Below are 21,937 nucleotides of genomic sequence, written 5' to 3'. Positions count from 1 at the left end.
CAATAAATTATTACACAATATAAATGAGACAATATTTTGTTCATTGAGTTTTCTCCTTAAATGTTTTCAATATTTGTATATGAATTTCTACAATTTATATTTTGTTTTGACAATTTCTAACATGTTTTAACAAATTATAACATGTTTAACAAATTTTTACATATTTTCCCATTTACATTGTGTTATTAACTGATCATCCCTAACTAGTCCCATAGACAATCCAAATTTACCACAGGCATTATGATCGGGTTGCTTGCAGCTGCACTCCAAATTGATGATTACTTGTGCGTTGCCTGCTGTGGGCACGTGGGCAGATTTGAAACAAACCCAACCTTACGTTGCGATGCAGTCACGACCACAAGTCTCACAAAACGATATTTTATCAAAAAATCCTATTTAAACTTTGTAGTCAATTTTGACAATAGAGTACATGTTTCTGACTCATATCGATGTTTTCTAAATGACAAGTTGTTTTTTAGTGGGCATTTGTGAAGTTTTTCATACTCTTTCGATGTTTCAGTGTATCTTGTTTGGTATGTTTGATGTGGTGGAATTAGACTTTTGAAATTCCACCTTTCTGTCTTTCAGCTACTGTACTTAAAGCCTTAACAGTAGCTTTAAGTACATGTGATTTGATTGCTTTGCAGCTGTATACCAATATGAAAAAGTAATTGGATTTGCAAAACTCATTTGTAGAACTGTCACACGGTACATTAGATCATCTGTTAACCAGGCCCCAGGTTATTTTATTTCACATTTAAACACTTGACTGAAACTAGGGGATGTTGAACTGAGTCAGTGCCCATTTTAACATCCTTTTTTCAGGAGTAAACGACATAAACAAACTGTTTGTTTATATTTTTGTAGCTGACATTTCAGTCTGTTATGTCTACTAACACTGAACTTTTCTTTGTTTTCCCCGATACATTTACAACTGCTTTGACATTCCAATTCCCCTACCTTTCATGTTTCTGTTTGTGTGGGTGTGCATGTCTATGTCTCAAACATTTATCTAACCCTCCCCTGCTCACCCCTCAGGATCTGGCCCTGCTGCCGGAGAAAGACAAGACGCCCCTTATGGAGGGAGGGGTGACCCTAAGTGGAGGTCAGAGGGCGAGGATAGGCCTGGCCAGGTACATACTGGTGCACACACACACACACACACCTGTCTCTCAGCATGTACGACCTGTGGAAACACTCATTCAACACTGAAGATATATAACATACGGTACTTGGCAGACCGCTGTGGTTGATTTTATTAAAGTCATTACTCGTGTTATGGCTTTGAAATGTTATAGCACGGAAATGTCAGTGGAATGTGACATAATACTCTTGAAGGAAGAATGCATCTTGTGTTGTTTTGCCCTTGAGACTACTGTTATGTGTATACATGGATCGTGTATATTCCGATACTTACAGTACTTTCTAAAATGGAAATGTCAATGGAATGTGACATGACTACAGGAAAAGGAAAACCGAGCACACCCCAATTCTTATCGACAGGGCTGTAGTGGAGCAGGTTGAGAGCTTCTAGATCCTTGGTGTCCACATCACCAACAAACTATCATGGTCCAAACACACCAAGATAGTCGTGAAGAGGGCACGACAAAGCCTATTCCCCCTTAGGAGACTGAAAAGATTCGGCATGGGTCCTCAGATCCTCAAAAAGTTCTACACCATCGAGAGCATGGTGTAGACGCCCCTTATGGAGGGAGGGGTGACCCTAAGTGGAGGTCAGAGGGCGAGTATAGGCCTGGCCAGGTACTAGCCAGGCCTATCCTCGGTTGCATCCCTGCCTGGTATGGCAACTGCTCGGCCTCTGACCGCAAGGCACTACAGAGGGTAGTTCATAACTGGGGCCAAGATTCCTGCCATCCAGGACCTCTATACCAGGCGGTGTCAGAGGAAGGCCCTAAAAACAGTCAAAGACTCCAGCCACCCTAGTCATAGACTGTTCTCCCTGCTACCCCATGGCAAGCGGTATGGGAGCACCAAGTCTAGGTCCAAGAGGCTTCTAAACAGGCTTCTACCCCCAAGCCATAAGACTCCTGAACAGCTAAACAAATAGCTAACAAGACTATTTGCATTGACCCCCCCTACAGTACATGTACATATTACCTAAATTACCTTAACCGGTGCCCCGGCATATTGATTGACTCTGTACCGGTACCCCCCTGTATATAGCCTCACAACTGTTATTTTACTGCTGCTCTTTAATTATTTGTTCAATATTTTTTTACTTAACACTTATTTTTCTTAAAACTACATTGCTGATTAAGGGCTTGTAAGTAGGCATTTCACTGTTGTATTCGGCGCATGTGACAAAAATGGATTTGATTTTGATACTCTTGAAGGCAGACTGCATCTTGTGTTGTTTTGCCCACGAGACTGCTGTTATGGGACAATGTATGCATGGATAGTGCATCCTAATGGTCATAATGCCCTATGAAAAAGATGATTACTACCAAATCAATATTATTACTTTTTTCTTCATTTGACTGTTAGTTCAGCTCCTGTAACTGTGGTGTTCTATGATCTAATTTGTTTTATTTCTGTTTTCTTTATTTTTGCAATTTTCTATGTTGTAGAATAATAATGAATACATCAAAACTATGAATTAACACATGTGGAATCATGTAGTAACCAAGAAAGTGTGAAATAAATCCAAATATATTTTATATTTGAGATTCTAAAAAGTAGCCACCCATTGCCTTGATGCCACTTCCCCAAGTTAACTTTTAGGAAAGCACACCTTTTAATTGAAATGCATTCCAGGTGACTACCCCATCAAACTGGTTGAGAGAATGCCAAGATTGTGCACAGCTGTCATCAAGGCAATGGCTGGCTACTTTGAGGAATCTCAAATATAAAATATATTTTGATTTGTTTAACACTTTTTTAAAGTTACTATATGTGTTATTACATAGTTTTGAAATCTGTATAAAATGTATAAAATAGTGAAAATAAAGAAAAAACCCTTGAATGAGTAGGTGTGTCCAAACCTTTCACTGGTACTGCATATTCCAATGTTCCGACATATTCATTATTTATTGGTTTTATTGTATTGGGTGCCCATTTGCTCCCACTTAACAAAATACACATTTGTCAGTTTGGCTATATTGTCATAGTAAATGTATCACTTAAACTGAGTTGAATCCCACAGGGACTTAACTTCCTCATTTAAAGGCCTATTTAATTTATGACTTTTTTCCATTCACGTTTCCATTCCGTGTGTTTGTTTCTCTGTGTGTTTGTTTCTCTGTGTGTTTGTGTGTGCTATTACAGAGCTGTGTATAAAGACGCCGACCTCTACCTACTGGATTCACCTTTTACCCACCTGGACATTGTGACTGAGAAAGAGATCTTTGAGAGGTCTGTCTGTGACTCAACACTGAGGCTTTCATATTGGCCGGGGCCTGGAGGATGGGGGAGGGTTGGTCTGGGCTGGGTGGAATGAGCAGGGTGAATGGTTAAGGAGAGGAGAGAAGGTTAAGGTCAAGGTTGTGTCTTTCTTGTTGTGTTTGACCTAGTGACAACTTGGATTAGTTGGTGAGATGTTATTTTGGTCGATCAAAGGGCTTTTCGTGGAAATGTAACTTCCTGTCTGACATTCATGACCTTTGGTCTAATTTCTGATGTTTGTGTTATCAGCATCTTCCCACCCAGAAATGAGGGCAAGCACATGATTGAACAGAAATGCCTAAAGTAAAGTTTGATAAACTAAACAAAGGATACATGTATTTTCTCCTGCCAGGTGTCTGTGTAAACTGATGTCTTCCAAGACTCGCATCGTGGTCACTAGTAAGCTGGAGCACCTGAAGAGAGCGGACAAGATCCTTCTGCTTCACAACGGAGTGTGTTACTTCTACGGCTCCTTCTCCGAGCTGCAGGCCAAGAGACCAGACTTCAGCTCCCTGCTCCTGGGCCTGGAGGCCTACGACAACATCAACGCCGAACGCCGCAGCTCCATCCTCACTGAGACCCTCCGACGCGTCTCTATCGATGAATCCGCGGTCTTCCGTGGCCCCGAACCCATCCACCAGTCCTTCCGTCAGCCCCCGCCACCGATCATCTGTACAAACAATGGTCCTCAAGCCATCACCATTGCCGGGGGCGACGGTCTCACAGCAGCGGAAAAACGTAAACAGTCAATTATTCTTCATCCGTTAGCGCCGGCCCGTAAATTCTCCTTCATCGGTGCGGGGCCCCAGAAAGCCCAGGCTCCTCCACCCGGGTCCACCACTATCGAGGATGCCGTGCGAGAGCTGTCAGAGAGGAAGTTCTCAGTGGTGCCCGAGGACGATCAGGTGAGGCTGCTTCTCTACTTATCTTCTTTGACTGAGGGGAGGTTTCTTGCACACAGACTAAGCTTAGTCCTGGACAAAGCAATGCTTTCAATGGAGAATCTCTGTTGAACATACTTTTTAGTCCAGGACTACGCTTAGTTTGAGTCTGGGGAACCGGCTCAAAGTATTCTTATTGCGCTGTTTTTCTACTGTTTGAGAGGAGAGCTCGCATTTCAACTAACCATTTCATTGCACTGTGTACACTAAGATGCTGTGTCCCGTGCATCTGACTGATTCATTGATTTCATTGCAGGTACATCCGCTAAATGAGGTGCGTCTGCCAATAAGCATCCGCTAAATGGCATATGTTATATTATTATCTATTGTAGGTTGAAGAGTCGCTGCCGCGGGGGAACCAGTACCATCATGGCCTGCAGCACCTGAGCGGGCAGCGCCGCCAGTCTGTGCTGCAGTTCATCACCAACGCCCGGGGGGAGGGCAGGAGGGAGCAGCTCCAGACGTCCTTCAGGAAGAAGCTGTCCATCACGCCACAGTGCGAGCTGGCCTCTGAGCTGGACATCTACGCACGACGCCTGTCCAAAGACATTGTCTATGACATCAGCGAGGATGTGGATGAGCAGGATATGGAGGTAGGTTCAGTGAAGGGAGCTGATTGGGTTCAAGGCAGGTTGGATGTTTTCCTCTGTAACTGCTGGTCTTCATGAGCACATGGAGGTTATAGGGTAAAGGTTAAGTTTAGGGTTAGGGTCAAGGAATAGCCCAGGAGACGTCACCGAAAGTGCACCAGTGTTTGAACCGAGACATTTGAAGACAAAACACTAAGAACAGCTAGGTTCGAGTGTTTCATTCGACACGTATCTTTTGTCTGTTTGCAGCAATGCTTTGCAGACGAGCGCGAGAACGTGTTCGACACGACGTCGTGGAACACCTACCTGCGTTACATCTTCACCAACAGGAACCTCGTCTACGTCCTCATCTTCATCTTCCTCGTCTTCGCCGTAGAGGTAAAGAAACGGTATTAAATGATAGCATTAGATCATCCCTGTCTTGGAGATACTATACTAAACAATAAAAGTACAGTATTAGAGGGAATCAGAATCACCTTTTATACATGATACGGATGTATAAACAATTTACAATGGACGATGTGCAATGGAGCGGAACTATATACTTTATATATATATATATATATGCTACGCCATTGTTGACTACTCGTTTCTGATTTGCTTGAAGGGCAATCTAGATCGGGGATTATTTCCCTTTATGATTGATTGGCTGACAGCCGTGGTATATCAGACCGTACACCACTGGTATGACAAAACATTTATGTTTACTGCTCTAATTACGTAGGTAACCAGTTTATAATAGCAATAACGCACCTCGGGGGGTTGTGATATATGGCCAATATTTTACGTACCTTTCTTTAGTATTTTACAGATAGAAAGATGAAAAAAGTATTTGTCCACAATCTGCTATGTATAAGTTCGGTCATGGAATGTCTTAACAAAATTAAACCAGGCTGACTTCATGTCTGGAAAAAGTGGATATGCATGAAATGCAGATGGGTGCATATTTAATGAGAAATCACATAATTTGCTTTATTTTCATCAAATATTTCTGAAAAATGTTAATGCAAAAAAGTATACTCTGTGTCCACATTCAACTGGTAAAAGTTGTAATATGATTAAGGGGAAGAAAATTGCCCTATTAAAGAGTTGTGCCTGGCCTTCAACAATAACAATACTGTATTAGAGGGAATATTCTATATTAACCCATAACAATACTGTATTAGATGGAAGATTCTATATTAACCCATAACAATACTGTATTAGAAGGAAGATTCTATATTAACCCATAACAATACTGTATTAGAAGGAAGATTCTATATTAACCCATAACAATACTGTATTAGAAGGAAGATTCTATATTAACCCATAACAATACTGTATTAGAAGGAAGATTCTATATTAACCCATAACAATACTGTATTAGAGGGAAGATTCTATATTAACCCATAACAATACTGTATTAGAAGGAAGATTCTATATTAACCCATAACAATACCTTATTCGAGGAAATATTCAATATTAACCCATAACAATACTGTATTAGAGGGAAGATTCCATATTAACCCATAACAATACTGTATTAGAGAAAATACTCTATATTAACCCATAACAATACTGTATTAGAGAAAATACTCTATATTAACCCATAACAATTCTGCATTAGAGAACCCTAACCTCAACTCCAGCCTTTTTGGAATTCTTGAAGGAGAATACGGAGTGACGTAGTGCGAGACTACAGGGTCTCTCAAAAATAAATAATCCAACGCATTTCAGGCCATGCAGCCGAAACGCGTCGGATTTTTCAAACGTTGTTTCTATTGAATCAATTATATGAAGAGTGCCTTGGTCCTCATTTCTTTTTGATGACCAATTCACCCCTTTTACCAAAGAGCACCTTCTGTGTCCCAAAATGTACTTTTGTGTACCTTAGTAGCACTTCCTTTCCTCCTCTTTCTACTACAGGGTCTCTGTTGGAACATAATCGCCTAATTATATTGCCTGTTGACCATTGAATTACAATGCAAGGGGCCACCCTCAGTCTAACTGTGTTTGTCGTGTGTTGTAGGTTGCTGGCTCTGTCCTGGGGATATTTCTTATCACAGAGTAAGTTTTTAACATTTCTATGTGTAATATTCATTCTACAGAAGATAATGGTACAGGAAACCTACAAAAGAACAGCAAGAACCCCCTCTGCAGTTTAGAAAATGCAGACGTAATGCTGTGCTGATAAACATTTACAACACATGTTTAACATCAGCCTACGATCAATTGTGAACCAGCAGTATTCACCACAAGACCCCAAGATCAGCCCGATAACATATAAACAGCCCAATACAAAGTACAGTACTCAGACAAAAGACCACCATTCAGATACCATTGCAACCACTGTGCTTGCTTCTCTCCTTCCCAGTAAGATCTGGACAGAGGAGGCCAACCCGTCGGCGCCTAACTTCGTAGACCAGCAACACGTCAACGCCTCGTCGCCCGCCGTCCAAAAGCCAGTCATCGTCACGCCGACCAGCGCCTATTACATCATCTACATCTACGTGGCGACGTCGGAGAGCATTCTGGCGCTGGGGTTCTTCAGAGGCCTGCCACTGGTCCACACCTTACTGACTGTGTCCAAGAGGCTGCATGAACAGATGCTGACCGCTGTGCTCAGGGCCCCCATGGCTGTACTCAACACTATGAAGACTGGTGAGCGCAGCTGCTGAAACCCCTGGCTTAACCAAGAGTTATGCATCAGCTATGGATGTAACGGATGTGAAATGGTTAGCGGTGTGCGCTAAATAGCGTTTCAATCGGTTACGTCACTTGTTCTGAGACCTTGAAGTAGTGTTTCCCCTTGCTCTGCAAGGGCCGCGGCTTTTGTGGAGCGATGGGTAATGATGCTTCGAGGGTGACTGTTGTTGATGTGTGCAGAGGGTCCCTGGTTCGCGACCGGGTATGGGCGAGGGGACGGTTTAAAATTATACTGTTACATTGATGCTGTTGACCCGGATTACTGGTTGCTGCGGAAAAAGGAGGAAGGTCAAAAGGGGGGTGAGTGTAACGGATGTGAAACGGCTAGCTTAGTTAGCGGTGTGCGCTAAATAGCGTTTCAATCGGTTACATCACTTGCTCTGAGACCTTGAAGTAGTGTTTCCCCTTGCTCTGCAAGGGCCGCGGCTTTTGTGGAGCGATGGGTAACGATACTTCGAGGGTGACTGTTGTTGATGTGTGCAGAGGGTCCCTGGTTCGCGCCCGGGTATGGGCGAGGGGACAGTTTAAAATTATACTGTTACATAGACACATAGTGTACATGCATCTACCGGTGTCTGAACACTTTAATGGCTAACTTATCAGTCAGTTGTCCATACAACCTCACAGCCTATACATCAATCAGTCAGTCTGACAGCCTTTCAGTTAGTCAGTACGACCACCAGTGGCAGTCAATTCCATGCATGTGTTTTTCTGCCCTGTACTTTAGGTCGGATCATGAACAGGTTCACCAAAGACATGGCCACCATCGACGACATGCTTCCCCTTGCACTGTTTGACCTCATCCAGGTAGGTGGCTGTCTGCTCTGCCCGTCTCAGTCTCTATCTATCTATCTATCTATCTATCTATCTATCTATCTATCTATCTATCTATCTATCTATCTCTCTCTCACTCTCACTCTCACTCTCACTCTCACTCTCACTCTCTCACTCTCACTCTCACTATATCTCTCTGACTCTTTCCTATTGTCTCCCTCCAGTTAACTCTGATCGTGCTGGGTGCCATATTCACTGTGTCCATCATGAGGCCATACATCTTCATTGCCGCGATCCCATTGGCCGTCATATTCGTGGTTCTGAGGAAGTACTTTCTGCGTACGGGACAGCAGCTCAAACAACTGGAGGCTGAGGGTGAGACTGGGAGGGGGATTAGATGGGGCTCTTGACAGGTTGGGCTGGGGATGGAGAACTCTCAAGTACTGGAGGTGTGCGTGATTCATCTTGATTGGCGAGAAAAATGGGCAGATACAGAAGTTACATTGTACTGTGCAAGGAGGCGAACAAAGTAACGGTTATACATTCTCCCTCACCACAACAATTCCCAACACTCTGAAAACATTCCATACATTCCCCCCTAACTTACTTAGTGAGAAAGAAGTGTGTGTGTGTTTGTGTGTTCGTGCCGGGTCTTGGGACATTCCGACATTACTCCTCCTGATCCTGTCATTTCGAGTGTGTCGCCGATGGCAACAACAAGGCCTTCCCGCAGCCATGGAGAGAGAAAACGTGATCAGGGATTTCCTCTGGCTCCATCCTGGCATCGCTCTCTCATGGTCCCTCACTGAACACACACAGACTCACTGTCCCCAAAAGGACAAAACTCTCTCCCTGTCTCCCAATGCACAACTAGACGAAACACACAGTTAACCCCCAACGGCAACTTTTGACGATGACGTAGACGTAAACTCTGATGTTTTGTAGCTTATGTGGCGTACTGTAAGTCAGGGTTGGGGCCAGGAAGTGAATTGAAATTCTGTCAACAAGTCCACATCAACCATGCGTTTTGGTGAAGAAGTACATAGATATTGTGTCGGACCTCCTGTGAGTGATTGACTAATGCTTCTGTGTTTCTCTTCTCTCCCCCTTCCTGCATCTCTCCATTCGTTATCTCTCTACTTGCCTCCTCTCTTTCTTTCTCTCTCTCTCCCCCTTCCTGCATCTTTCCATTCGTTATCTCTCTACTTGCCTCCTCTCTTTCTTTCTCTCTCTCTCTCCCCCTTCCTGCATCTCTCCATTCGTTATCTCTCTACTTGCCTCCTCTCTTTCTTTCTCTCTCTCTCTCTCTCTCCCCCTTTGATACATTTTTCTTCTTCTTCTACACACTCTTTTTCATCTCTCTCTTCCTCACTCTGTCTCTCTCATTCCTCCTCCTCTCAGCCCGTAGCCCTATATTCTCCCACCTCATCATCTCTCTGAAGGGTCTGTGGACTATACGTGCATTTGGTCGTCAGTCCTACTTTGAGACGTTGTTCCACAAGGCCCTGAACACCCACACGGCCACCTGGTTCCACTACCTCGCAACGCTGCGATGGTTCCTCTTCCGCTGTGACATCATCTTCGTCTTCTTCTTCTCCGCCGCAGTCTTCATCGCCGTGGGAACCAACCGTGAGTGACACAGACAGACAGACAGACGCACGCACACACACACACCCCATTTTGACAGCTTAGAAATACGTTTGGGACATAGTCAGGAGATGCTGATTGCGTTGCATGTACACATATTTACTTTCGACTTGCATAAATGCCAGTACGTTTGTATGCACCTGTAGAATGTCTCGATGGACCACAGTGTTTATGTTGGGAGTGAATTTAGAGCTAATTTGACAGCGTTCGCTTTCATTAATATCTGTGCGTTTGTGTGTGTATAACATCAGGATGCAAATGAAGTGTGCTATTACCTGTGTGTGTGTGTGTGTGTGTGTGTGTGTGTGTGTGTGTGTGTGTGTGTGTGTGTGTGTGTGTGTGTGTGTGTGTGTGTGTGTGTGTGTGTGTGTGACTGCTGACTGCCCATTGATAGTGTGTGTGTATTCCACAGAGGACAAGCCTGGGGAGATTGGCATCATCGTGGCCTTAGCCATGCTCATCCTTGGGACGTTCCAATGGGCTGTCATTACCAGCATCACTGTGGACGGACTGGTATGTTCACACACACAGTTTGGATCAATCATCACTAGCACCACGGCAGATAGATGTGTATTTGCATTCACATACCACATTACCCGTGGTCAGTCATCAGTAACACAAGCACACGCTCCATGAAACATGAATCTCCTTGGCTTTGCTTGTGCGGGATACTCTACTTGTTTTATTGTTCGGTAAGAATATATTCAGTTCTCCAGTGTGTGTGTGTGTGTGTGTGAGTGTGTGAGTGTGTGAGTGTGTGAGTGCATATGTATTGTTGCTGTTGAAATGAGCTGCGTTCAGGCTCCGTGATTCTTCTAATCACAGTGCAGGACATGTAGTTCTCCTCGTGCTCACAGAGTGAGAGGAAACACTCACTGTTATTGCCAGACTGACTGACACTACTACGTGGGAATAGAACTCGTTAACCAGGGAGGGGAGCTCACTACTCAAACATACCGTCACACATTGCAGGGTAGCAGGTAACACACATGTGCTTATTTACAGATGGTTTGTTATTCTCTCCTGTGCACAGCACGTACACACAACTCCCTCCAACCGCTCTGATCTCTCCATCCCCTATTCCCCCAGATGCGATCGGTAGACCGGGTCTTCAAGTTCATCGACCTGCCTCAAGAGGAGCCCAGACCCAGCGGTGGAGGTGGTAAAGGAACAGACCTGGTGATCGACAACCCCCACGCCCAGGACTGCTGGCCCAATCAGGGCCACATAGACGTCCAAGGACTGACCGTCAAATACACCGAGGCCGGACGTTCCGTCCTGCAGGACCTCTCCTTCACTGTGGAAGGAGGACAGAGTGTAGGTCACTCTCTGTGTGCGCGCTTGCGTGCGGCTGATGAGGGGCTGATGGTCCTGCTCTCAGGCGGGGAATTCAGTATATGAATCTCTCTCGGGCTGTTAGGAGGCTAGAGAGACTCAGACTCCCTGTGGTATGTCTTGAGAGGTAATTAGGATAGATACAGTTCCTAGTAACGAGGCCTGAGGGAGACTATCTTAGTGTCAGCACTTTAGCCTACCGCCCTAGCCATTAGCTACAGCTTCCCGTTAATGGCCTAACTCACTGACGCTCTGGCCTGTGGGAGAGTGGTTCTACACAGTGTTTTGGAAGCTACTCTGGAAATATAGTTTACCAAGTTACCAATTACTTCTCACTGAAAGAAGTTAAGCTACGCTAAGTCTACCCTTAAGAAAAATATAGTTGACTTAACAAACGTTACTTCGAAAAAGTAGTTCACTGCATCAAAACTACTTCCTGGAAGATGTGCATATCTAAATCTGAAACGTCATCGGCTAACAATCAGAAGAACAGATCTGGAGTCAGATGTAAACAGAATGTGTCGTCTATCCTTTTAAACACAACTATGTTTCAAGTGAGAATTAGGCAGGTCTGATGCTGAAAAATAAAGGAAATTTTGCCCTATTTCACCCATATCTTCTCTTATTTTTGTATTTCCGGTAGTTAGCTCCTCAAAAAAAGCAATTAACTACTGAAAACACTACCGAGATTTAAGTTTAGTTGAACTACCACCAAGCTACTGCAAGTTCAATTACTGGTTGAACTACATGTAGTTCACTACTCCCCAATACTAATTCTACAGTAGTCTCCCGTTCCACATAGTGTTGGTTAATCATGGTAGAAATGCTGGCTCAAGATCTGTACTCTACATTTTAGGGACATAATCGGAATACTGTGTTGCTTTGTGTCGGCACTGTAGGAGGATATTTGAACCGGGTGGATGTTCATTGCTTTGTGTGTAGGTGGGTGTGTTGGGGAGGACGGGCTCAGGAAAGAGCACCCTGCTATCAGCCCTCCTGCGGCTGGCCTCTACAGACGGAGAGATCTCCATCGATGGGGTCTCCTGGAACTCGGTCACCCTACAGACCTGGAGGAAAGCCTTCGGCGTGGTGCCACAGGTAAATACCACCCCGCAACTAGACTTAGTGCTCAGATATTCAATGGTATTTTTGCTATGGTGAATGTATGCCCTAATCTGATTTTTCTGGACAGAAAATCTTCATCCTGACTGGTACATTCCGTATGAACCTGGATCCACACGCTCGCTACAGTGACGAGGAACTGTGGCGTGTGGCTGAGGAGGTGAGACACGACATTCACACCCAGTCACACTGGTCTCCGGTCTAAACCTAACCCTAGCTTCATGTCCACATCCCTGTTCCACCCTAACCCTCAACCACAGCCCTAACCCTCAACAACAGCCCTAACCCTCAACAACAGCCCTAACCCTCAACAACAGCCCTAACCCTCAACCACAGCCCTAACCCTCAACCACAGCCCTAACCCTCAACAACAGCCCTAACCCTCAACAACAGCCCTAACCCTCAACCACAGCCCTAACCCTCAACCACAGCCCTAACCCTCAACCAAAACCCTAACCCTCAACCACAGCCCTAACCCTCAACCACAGCCCTAACCCTCAACCACAGCCCTAACCCTCAACAACAGCCCTAACCCTCAACAACAGCCCTAACCCTAGCTTCAGGTCCACATTCCAGTTCAACCCTAACCCTTCCCTCAACCCTAACCCTCAACCACAGCCCTAACCCTCAACCACAGCCCTAACCCTCAACCACAGCCCTAACCCTCAACAACAGCCCTAACCCTCAACAACAGCCCTAACCCTCAACAACAGCCCTAACCCTAACTTCACATCTACATTCCAGTTCAACCCTAACCCTACCCTCAATCCTAACCCACAGCCCTAACCCTAGCTTCAGGTCCACATTCCAGTTCAACCCTAACCCTTCCCTCAACCCTAACCCTCAACCACAGCCCTAACCCTCAACCACAGCCCTAACCCTCAACCACAGCCCTAACCCTCAACCACAGCCCTAACCCTCAACCACAGCCCTAACCCTCAACCACAGCCCTAACCCTCAACAACAGCCCTAACCCTCAACAACAGCCCTAACCCTCAACAACAGCCCTAACCCTCAACCACAGCCCTAACCCTCAACCACAGCCCTAACCCTCAACAACAGCCCTAACCCTCAACAACAGCCCTAACCCTCAACAACAGCCCTAACCCTCAACCACAGCCCTAACCCTCAACCACAGCCCTAACCCTCAACCAAAACCCTAACCCTCAACCACAGCCCTAACCCTCAACCACAGCCCTAACCCTCAACCACAGCCCTAACCCTCAACAACAGCCCTAACCCTCAACAACAGCCCTAACCCTAGCTTCAGGTCCACATTCCAGTTCAACCCTAACCCTTCCTCAACCCTAACCCTCAACCACAGCCCTAACCCTCAACCACAGCCCTAACCCTCAACCACAGCCCTAACCCTCAACCACAGCCCTAACCTCAACAACAGCCCTAACCCTCAACAACAGCCCTAACCCTCAACAACAGCCCTAACCCTAACTTCACATCTACATTCCAGTTCAACCCTAACCCTACCCTCAATCCTAACCCACAGCCCTAACCCTAGCTTCAGGTCCACATTCCAGTTCAACCCTAACCCTTCCCTCAACCCTAACCCTCAACCACAGCCCTAACCCTCAACCACAGCCCTAACCCTCAACCACAGCCCTAACCCGCAACCACAGCCCTAACCCTCAACAACAGCCCTAACCCTCAACAACAGCCCTAACCCTCAACAACAGCCCTAACCCTCAACCACAGCCCTAACCCTCAACCACAACCCTAACCCACAGCCCTAACCCTAACTTCACGTCCACATTCCAGTTCAACCCTAACCCTTCCCCCAACCGTAAACTTCAACCACAGCCCTAACCCTAGCTTCACGTCCACATTCCAGTTCAACTCTACTCTCAACCCTAACCCACAGCCCTAACCCTAACTTCACATCTACATTCCAGTTCAACCCTAACCCTACCCTCAACCCTAACCCACAGCCCTAACCCTAACTTCACGTCCACATTCCAGTTCAACCCTAACCCTTCCCCCAACCGTAAACTTCAACCACAGCCCTAACCCTAGCTTCACGTCCACATTCCAGTTCAACTCTACTCTCAACCCTAACCCACAGCCCTAACCCTAACTTCACATCTACATTCCAGTTCAACCCTAACCCTACCCTCAACCCTAACCCACAGCCCTAACCCTAACTTCACATCTACATTCCAGTTCAACCCTAACCCTACTCTCAACCCTAACCCACAGCCCTAACCCTAACTTCACATCTATATTCCAGTTCAACCCTAACCCTACCCTCAACCCTAACCCACAGCCCTAACCCTAACTTCACATCTATATTCCAGTTCAACCCTAACCCTACCCTCAACCCTAACCCACAGCCCTAACCCTAACTTCACATCTATATTCCAGTTCAACCCTAACCCTACTCTCAACCCTAACCCACAGCCCTAACCCTAACTTCACATCTATATTCCAGTTCAACCCTAACCCTACCCTCAACCCTAACCCACAGCCCTAACCCTAACTTCACATCTATATTCCAGTTCAACCCTAACCCTACTCTCAACCCTAACCCACAGCCCTAACCCTAACTTCATATCTATATTCCAGTTCAACCCTAACCCTACTCTCAACCCTAACCCACAGCCCTAACCCTAACTTCACATCTATATTCCAGTTCAACCCTAACCCTACCCTCAATCCTAACCCACAGCCCTAACCCTAGCTTCACGTCCACATTCCAGTTCAACTCTACCCTCAACCCTAACCCACAGCACTAACCCTCGCTTCACGTCCACATTCCAGTTCAACTCTACTCTCAACCCTAACCCACAGCCCTAACCCTAACTTCACATCTATATTCCAGTTCAACCCTAACCCTACCCTCAATCCTAACCCATAGCCCTAGCTTTATATCCACATCCCGGTTCAACCCTAACTCTAGCCTCAATCACAACAGGTCCCCTCTATCACTGTCCACCCTCTCTCTTCACCTCTCTCCTGTCTGTCTGACTGTCCTTCTGTCTGTACACTGCAGAGAGTCCCGCTGACCCCATTCCTACCATGCCATAGTAACCTCGTTCTGACATGCTATGCTGATGGTAAGGCGCTGCTGTGTTCGTGTGTGTCAGCAGGGCAGTGACGGTGCCACCATAGCCACACCATACTGGTAGTTGCATAGTAACCACTGCCAGGCGGGAAACAGGAGTCACATGCAAGTCTGCTTCGGCTTGACTCTGTGACCATAGCGCATGTGAAGTTGCTCTCCTATAAATTGATCACCTAACGCACGCACCGTATTTGCTTACAATGACGGTGTGTAGAACTAACCTGAAATCCACATCAGACTCCATGTCACCTGTTTTGCCCTGCCTACGGAGGTCCGTTGGAGCCAACTGAGTCAGTGCATTTAATTTGATTGGTCGATTGTTTATTTGATTGATTGGTTGATTGGTTGATTGATTGATTGAGATCCTCCGGTGTTTCCGGCCCTATATGTCGTCCAGGTGGGTCTGAAGTCCGTGATAGAGCAGTTCCCAGACAAGCTGGACTTCCAGCTGGAGGACGGAGGTTACGTCCTGAGTAACGGACACAAGCAGCTCATGTGTCTGGCCCGCTCCATCCTCAGCAAGGCCCGCATACTGCTGCTGGACGAACCCAGCGCCTTCCTCGACCCCATGTAAGAGGAGAGAGTGAGCGAGAGAAAGCGAGAGAGTGCGTGTTGGATTTGGGGTTGGACATGGAAGATAAGTGTTATGTGCCAGTGGTGGCTAGTGGCACTTTAAGTGAGTAATGGCTGGAACGGAATGAATAGAATGGTGTTTGATACCATTCCATTGACTCCATTCCATTCGTTATTACGAGCCGTCTCCCCCCCACCAGCCTCCTCTGGTGTTTGTATGAGGCTGCATTTACACAGGCAGCCCAATTCAGATCTTTTGCCAACTATTTGCATATCTGATACCAATCTGATCTTTTCGCTAATGTGTAATCAGCAACAACAAAAAAAACACATGGAATCAGATTTTTTTGGGGCTGTGTTTACACAGGCAGCCCAATTGTGATCTTTTTCATTAATTGCTTTTGACCGATCAGGTCAGCTCTTTTGCCAATAATTGGGCTGCCTGTGTAAACACAGCCTTTGACTTCCGATTCATACCGCCTCCATACAGTATATGGATCTGGATCCTGACACAAACCTGATCTTTCGTATGCGACCTCTGTCTGGACGCTCAAACAGATTTGTTTGCTCTGAAGTGTTTTTTTTGTTGTTGCCCATGGCCAGTCATTACAAGGACAACCTCCCCTCTGAGGCTACATCCGTGTGAATGTGCAAATCCGATATGGATCACATGTAAAACAGTGTGGACGTCCAGAAAAAAAGATTGGATATAGAAAGAAAATCAGATTGGGTTCTTATGGTGGCTGTGTAAACGCAGCCTAAGTGTCTCGCTGCATATGGTGACAATTCCAGGACTTACTGTAAGTCTTTGACTGTGTGTGTTTGCACAGAATGGGTGTAACCACACGTAAAGACACAGGTCTTTAAGCTAAATGGTGCCTGTCATGAGTGAATTAGTGGTGGTTGATGACACTGGTCTACTTCAGAGTAATCTCAGCAGTAAGTGCACATTGGGGAAGCTAGAGTGGAAGGAGTTTGTACGTGAAGGGAGAATGAGAGACGGTGCGCGTGTGTGTGTGTGTGTGTGTTTATATATGTGTGTATGCAGGCCTACTGTTAAACTCTCTGGTTAATTGAGTGTACTCTGGTTTGTTGATGGTTGGCTGAAGAACATTGTCTGATGGTTGCGTTTTGGTTTGTTTCTGGTTCACAGAACGTTGCAGGTCCTGAGGAAGACCCTGAAACAGTCGTTCTCCAACTGTACAGTCATACTGTCAGAACACAGAGTGGAACCACTGCTGGAGTGCCAGTCCTTCCTGGTTAGCGCACACGCGCACACACCTATCTCCCTTTAAGCATTAGGTTACCCTTTGTTAACTGCCTGTCTCTTCTATTAAAATGATTTACGGCTCTATTAGCAAATACTGCATTCACGGTTTTGTCTGCTCAATAGGAAATTACCTTTACCTACATTCTTCAGCGATACAGATTGAATAGAGCAGTGTTTCCCACCCCTGGCCCTCGAGTACCCCCAACGGTACACATTTTTATTGGCACCCTGGACAAGCACACCTGATTCAACTTGTCAACTAATCATCCAGCCCTCAAATAGGTTGAATGAGGTGCGTTTGTCCAGCGCTACAATGAAAATGTGTTCTGTTGGGGGTGCTGGAGGACCAAGGTTGGGAAACACTGGATAGAGCCCTTGGTATTTCCCTGTAAGAAGTGAGAATAGAGCACCGACCACCAGCTTAAACAAACATTATATCCTCCATCTTAGATTCAATTCTTCTATCAGTGCATCACCATTTGTTAGCCTCGCCATAAACAACATATTTGATTTACGGTGTCCCATGACTCAGGGCATGGTGTCGGCTGTGTGTGTTGGTACACGCTCCCCGTTTGTGTTCACACAAGCAGACAGCGTGACAATGCAGGCACAGTGGCATGATGCTGGGGGCTTGACACTGGAGCGTCTTCAAACATGTCATTCGATCCGCATTACACAACCTGGTGTCATTTTAACCCTTCGTTGTGCCAAATCGTCAGTTTTACTCCTCTCTCCCTCCAGATGATCGAGGGCAGTTCTATGAAGAGGTACGACTCCATTCAGAAGCTGTTGAATGAGACCAGCCACCTGAAGCAGGCCATGAGTGCTGCTGAGCGCCTCGAACTCTTCCCCCTGCACCGCCTCAACTCCAGCAAGCGACCCCCTCAATCCCAGCCGCCCAAGATCACCGCCCTGCAGGAGGTGGCTGAGGACGAGGTCCAGAACACGCATCTTTAAGGAGCCCCGGATTAACTGGACGCCATTTTTGTCTTCTGGAGTGCTCTTTCTTGATGAAAACTCTCCTCATTGCCTTGCATCCTCTCTCCTCGGCTCCTTGTCAAAACACATGGGGAAAAAGTAGGCCTGAGGAGGGACCTTGAACCTTCTCCGATATGGTTGAGGAGGCAAGGAGATAGGTTGCAAGGAATCGTGGAAAGATGCGCTGCCGATTAAAGAGTGTGAATGTGAGAGGTGGTCGGTCCTTATTGGTACACACAGGGCTCTGTTCAATCAAAAGGCACCATCCTGGTGTTTCCAGGGTGAGATTTGTTTCACTTTGAGAACATTGGAATGCCAGTTTTGTTTGAATATATAAAGGCCATACATTTTTTTAAGCAAGATTGTAAAAAGCATACAGTCCCTAAACTCAAAAGCTGCCTGTAAATACAGAGTAGGATGAAATTGCCCAGACACTGATCTGAGGTCAGTTTGGTTTCCCTCCCAATGGTTGTTCGGACTTGGAAGGAAAACTGTGCCGCAGGGCAACTTCTATTCAAAGCTATAAAGACACAAAACAGGAATGAATGGTGGGTGATGCTATGGCGATGCTATGGACAAGTGTTTCTATTTTTATGCACTTTAAAGAAACCGGAGGTACTTTTTCCATGGTGGCCTGGCAGGGTAATAGCAAGGAAAATAAATGATCAAATTCTGCATATATTTCATTTGATTTTTTAATGGTTTTTCAAATGTGATTTGTCAAGCTCCTTCCTGTACTTCTGGAACTTTAAATATTTGTCTGTCCTTTCTGGTCTTTTTATTTGGCACATTGCTCCTTAGTGATATTGGAGAACAGTTTTTATAACGATATGATAAAATGGTACCGACACCTTGAAATGTAACTGACTACAGACAATTTTTTTCTTGTGTAAAAAGCTGTTTCTTATCCATCGGAAAGAGACTCATTTCCAAAAATGTATAACATTGTTTTGTTTTTCCATTAGAATAGTTTTATTTCAATCAATTATATTTCCTGTAAAACGATTTTGAGAAAAGACGAGGTCATTGTTAAGACAGCGTTTCTCAACTCCGGTCCTGAAGACCCCCCCCCCATCCCTGTAATGCAGGTGGTTTTCAATTTTTTTTAAAATGTCTCTCGTTAACTTGACCCGCGTTGTAGAGAATTACACCTGCAGTCATGACGTGTTACCGCCTTCCCTTAGAAATTATTTGTGAAGCCTCTATGTAGTGCTTCGTAGAGCATTCATAAGTCGTTTGTTTTAGATTCTCAGTCGAAGGTCCTACATACTGTACCCAGGCCAGTAGTCTGGTGTAAGAAGACACGAGGTGGAGGACTGTTGGGGTTAACAGTGCGGTTTTAATGTTTTGTTCTTAAAGGAGGCAGGACATTACATCATACAGATCAACACCAAAGGTTGACAAAAATATCTCCTGTACATTTATCAACGATGGCCATTCAAAATAACACTTTTCATTTAAAAAAAACAAACATGTTTAACAAAATAAAGCGAACAAACCATGCTGCTTTGAAATTTGTATCAGTGTATGGATTAATCGAACCATGATTCGTGGGCAGAATTGTGGGTAGTTTAAAGTATTTATGGCTTAACGTCAAAAGCAAAAAAAATGTCCTGTGTTTGCAATTACATTTACTTATTGCCACATTCCATTCACTTTGAAACAAGTGAAAAGTTATGAACCGAATTCGCATGTTATTATCATTACAAACTTATGTACATGGTTTTTTTTCTTCAGCTTTTGTTTTTGAGTTCTTACTGTACAAGCATAATACCACATACACCAATATATATACCATTAAAGTTACTAATTCTTATTTACAAATATTTGGTAAAACCCTGATTCATTTCAACAGTATTTAAACCAACCTTGCAACTATTTAAACATAAAACACTTGAATATTAGAAAATACCTAATTGCAAAAACAACCTGCCTGCTTTTCTTTGATCCAAAACACTCACCGCAAAAGGTAAATCCTGTCTTTGTCCTTTTGACATAATTCCCTGCGAAATGTGTTTTTTTTTAAACTTCTTTCAATACTGTATAATATCATAAAACTATGGTCCCAAAGTACACAATTGCTATACAGTTTAACAAGTACGGATAACAAGTACAAATACTAAAAGGCCGTCATAAGCCTAACTACAACATGGAGGGATACAACTGCGGAGGGGTGGGAGGAAAGGAAGGGAGGTGGAAGTTCATCTACTACTTTGTATTGTTGTTGTTGTTTTCATGCAAGTCTCGGTGTAGGATCCAAATGTCCTCGTGTTGTTGGCTGTTCTCGTTGACGTGGTTGTTATGTCTGGTTGGGGCCTGCCTTGTTTTGCTGCTGCTTGGTTCAGTTCTGGCCGCGTTGCGGTTAGCGGTCATCGTGGGTGTTCGTGGTGCGGCACTGCTGCTGTTGGCTCGTGGCTGCGGCCCCCTGCTGCTGGGGACGGGGAGCTGAGATTTGGGCCGCGACGCTGGTCGCCTCTCGTTGCTAGGGGCGGGGCTGCCTGGGGCGGAGCTGGGAGTAGAGTGACGGCTGCCGGTCTGTAAAGGGGGAGACAGGCAGATGGTTGGGAAACACTTGCTCATCTCGCTACTGGAGGACCACCAGACAGTTCAGTTTTGTTCTAGCTCTGCACGTGATGAGCTGAACTGAATAGGTGTGTTGGTGCTAGGCCTTTAATTAGAGCCTTTAAGCGCAGTTTAACTCACCGTCTGTGGTCGAGCGGTTGCTTCATGGTCGGTCTTCCGGCGGGGCGATTGTCCACTTGGAGAGCCAGAGAAGACAATGAAGTCCCCCTTGGACCGAGCAATCTGCAACGCAGAAGAATACAGCCGGCGGAAAACGTCAACCTCATGGTGTGTGTGTGTGTATGTGTGTGTGTGTGTGGTGAGTGAGAGAGAGAGAGAGAGAGAGTGAGCGTTACCTTGCTGATGTCTGGCTCTGACTTGCTGGAGCACATGGTCTGCAGCTCCCTGATCAGATCAGTCTCATCGTCAGAGCAGAGAGACAGACTCACAGGGTCCCCATCTACAACACTGCCATCACACACACACACACACACAGTACAACATCAGAACAATCCCACCACACAGCACAATAAACAGCACAATCCCACAGTACAACATCAGAACAATCCCACACACATACATACAGAGTACAGTACAACATCAGTGCAATCCCCACACAGTACAATCACACAGTACAGTACAACCCCACACAGTACAACATCAGTACAAACAATCACACAGTAGAAGTACAACAGTACACACTCAGATATAACTACACACTGACCCCTGCTGGATGCTCTCAGTAATACTCTATTCTATCACGTTTCCTAGAGGCTAGAACACAGCATATCACATGATCTAAACAACATACTAGAGCCGGCGTCACATTAACACATTTTACTGCAAACCATGAATAAATGGACATTTCCTAAGTGTCAAATAAACGGCTCGGGTCAACGTCACTCACCTTGGAGCGTTGCCGTTGGTGATAAAGCGGACATCCGTGTTGGACAATGACCCTGCGGGCAACAGAAGGACAACA

At 45.4% G+C, this 21,937-nt stretch overlaps 2 protein-coding genes across 2 annotated transcripts in view; one reads left to right on the top strand and one right to left on the bottom strand.

The window, feature by feature from the left end:
• LOC124003923 (cystic fibrosis transmembrane conductance regulator-like) overlaps positions 1–19,256 on the top strand; it is a 49,701-nt gene extending 30,445 nt beyond the window's left edge. Inside the window, 17 exon segments of the mRNA XM_046312575.1 lie at positions 1,039–1,133; positions 3,286–3,372; positions 3,755–4,307; positions 4,676–4,936; positions 5,183–5,311; positions 6,942–6,979; positions 7,287–7,573; positions 8,346–8,425; positions 8,617–8,767; positions 9,794–10,021; positions 10,452–10,552; positions 11,129–11,356; positions 12,317–12,472; positions 12,567–12,656; positions 15,970–16,142; positions 17,299–17,404; positions 18,157–19,256. Coding sequence (XP_046168531.1) covers positions 1,039–1,133; positions 3,286–3,372; positions 3,755–4,307; positions 4,676–4,936; positions 5,183–5,311; positions 6,942–6,979; positions 7,287–7,573; positions 8,346–8,425; positions 8,617–8,767; positions 9,794–10,021; positions 10,452–10,552; positions 11,129–11,356; positions 12,317–12,472; positions 12,567–12,656; positions 15,970–16,142; positions 17,299–17,404; positions 18,157–18,372 — 2,979 coding nt within the window. The 3' untranslated portion in view covers positions 18,373–19,256.
• Positions 19,257–19,712: 456 nt separating this feature from the next.
• The window catches only part of LOC124003914 (cortactin-binding protein 2-like), a 70,485-nt gene continuing 68,260 nt past the window's right edge, over positions 19,713–21,937 (bottom strand). Inside the window, exons 19-22 of the mRNA XM_046312567.1 lie at positions 21,863–21,914; positions 21,312–21,423; positions 21,097–21,198; positions 19,713–20,928 (exon numbers count right to left, since the gene is read on the bottom strand). Coding sequence (XP_046168523.1) covers positions 20,602–20,928; positions 21,097–21,198; positions 21,312–21,423; positions 21,863–21,914 — 593 coding nt within the window. The 3' untranslated portion in view covers positions 19,713–20,601. The remainder of the gene's footprint in view (positions 20,929–21,096; positions 21,199–21,311; positions 21,424–21,862; positions 21,915–21,937) is intronic.

Source organism: Oncorhynchus gorbuscha, linkage group LG02, assembly GCF_021184085.1.
Source record: "Oncorhynchus gorbuscha isolate QuinsamMale2020 ecotype Even-year linkage group LG02, OgorEven_v1.0, whole genome shotgun sequence".
NCBI lineage: Eukaryota > Metazoa > Chordata > Actinopteri > Salmoniformes > Salmonidae > Oncorhynchus > Oncorhynchus gorbuscha.
Note: the sequence above shows the minus strand (reverse complement) of the source record. Positions and strands in the feature narration are given on the sequence as shown.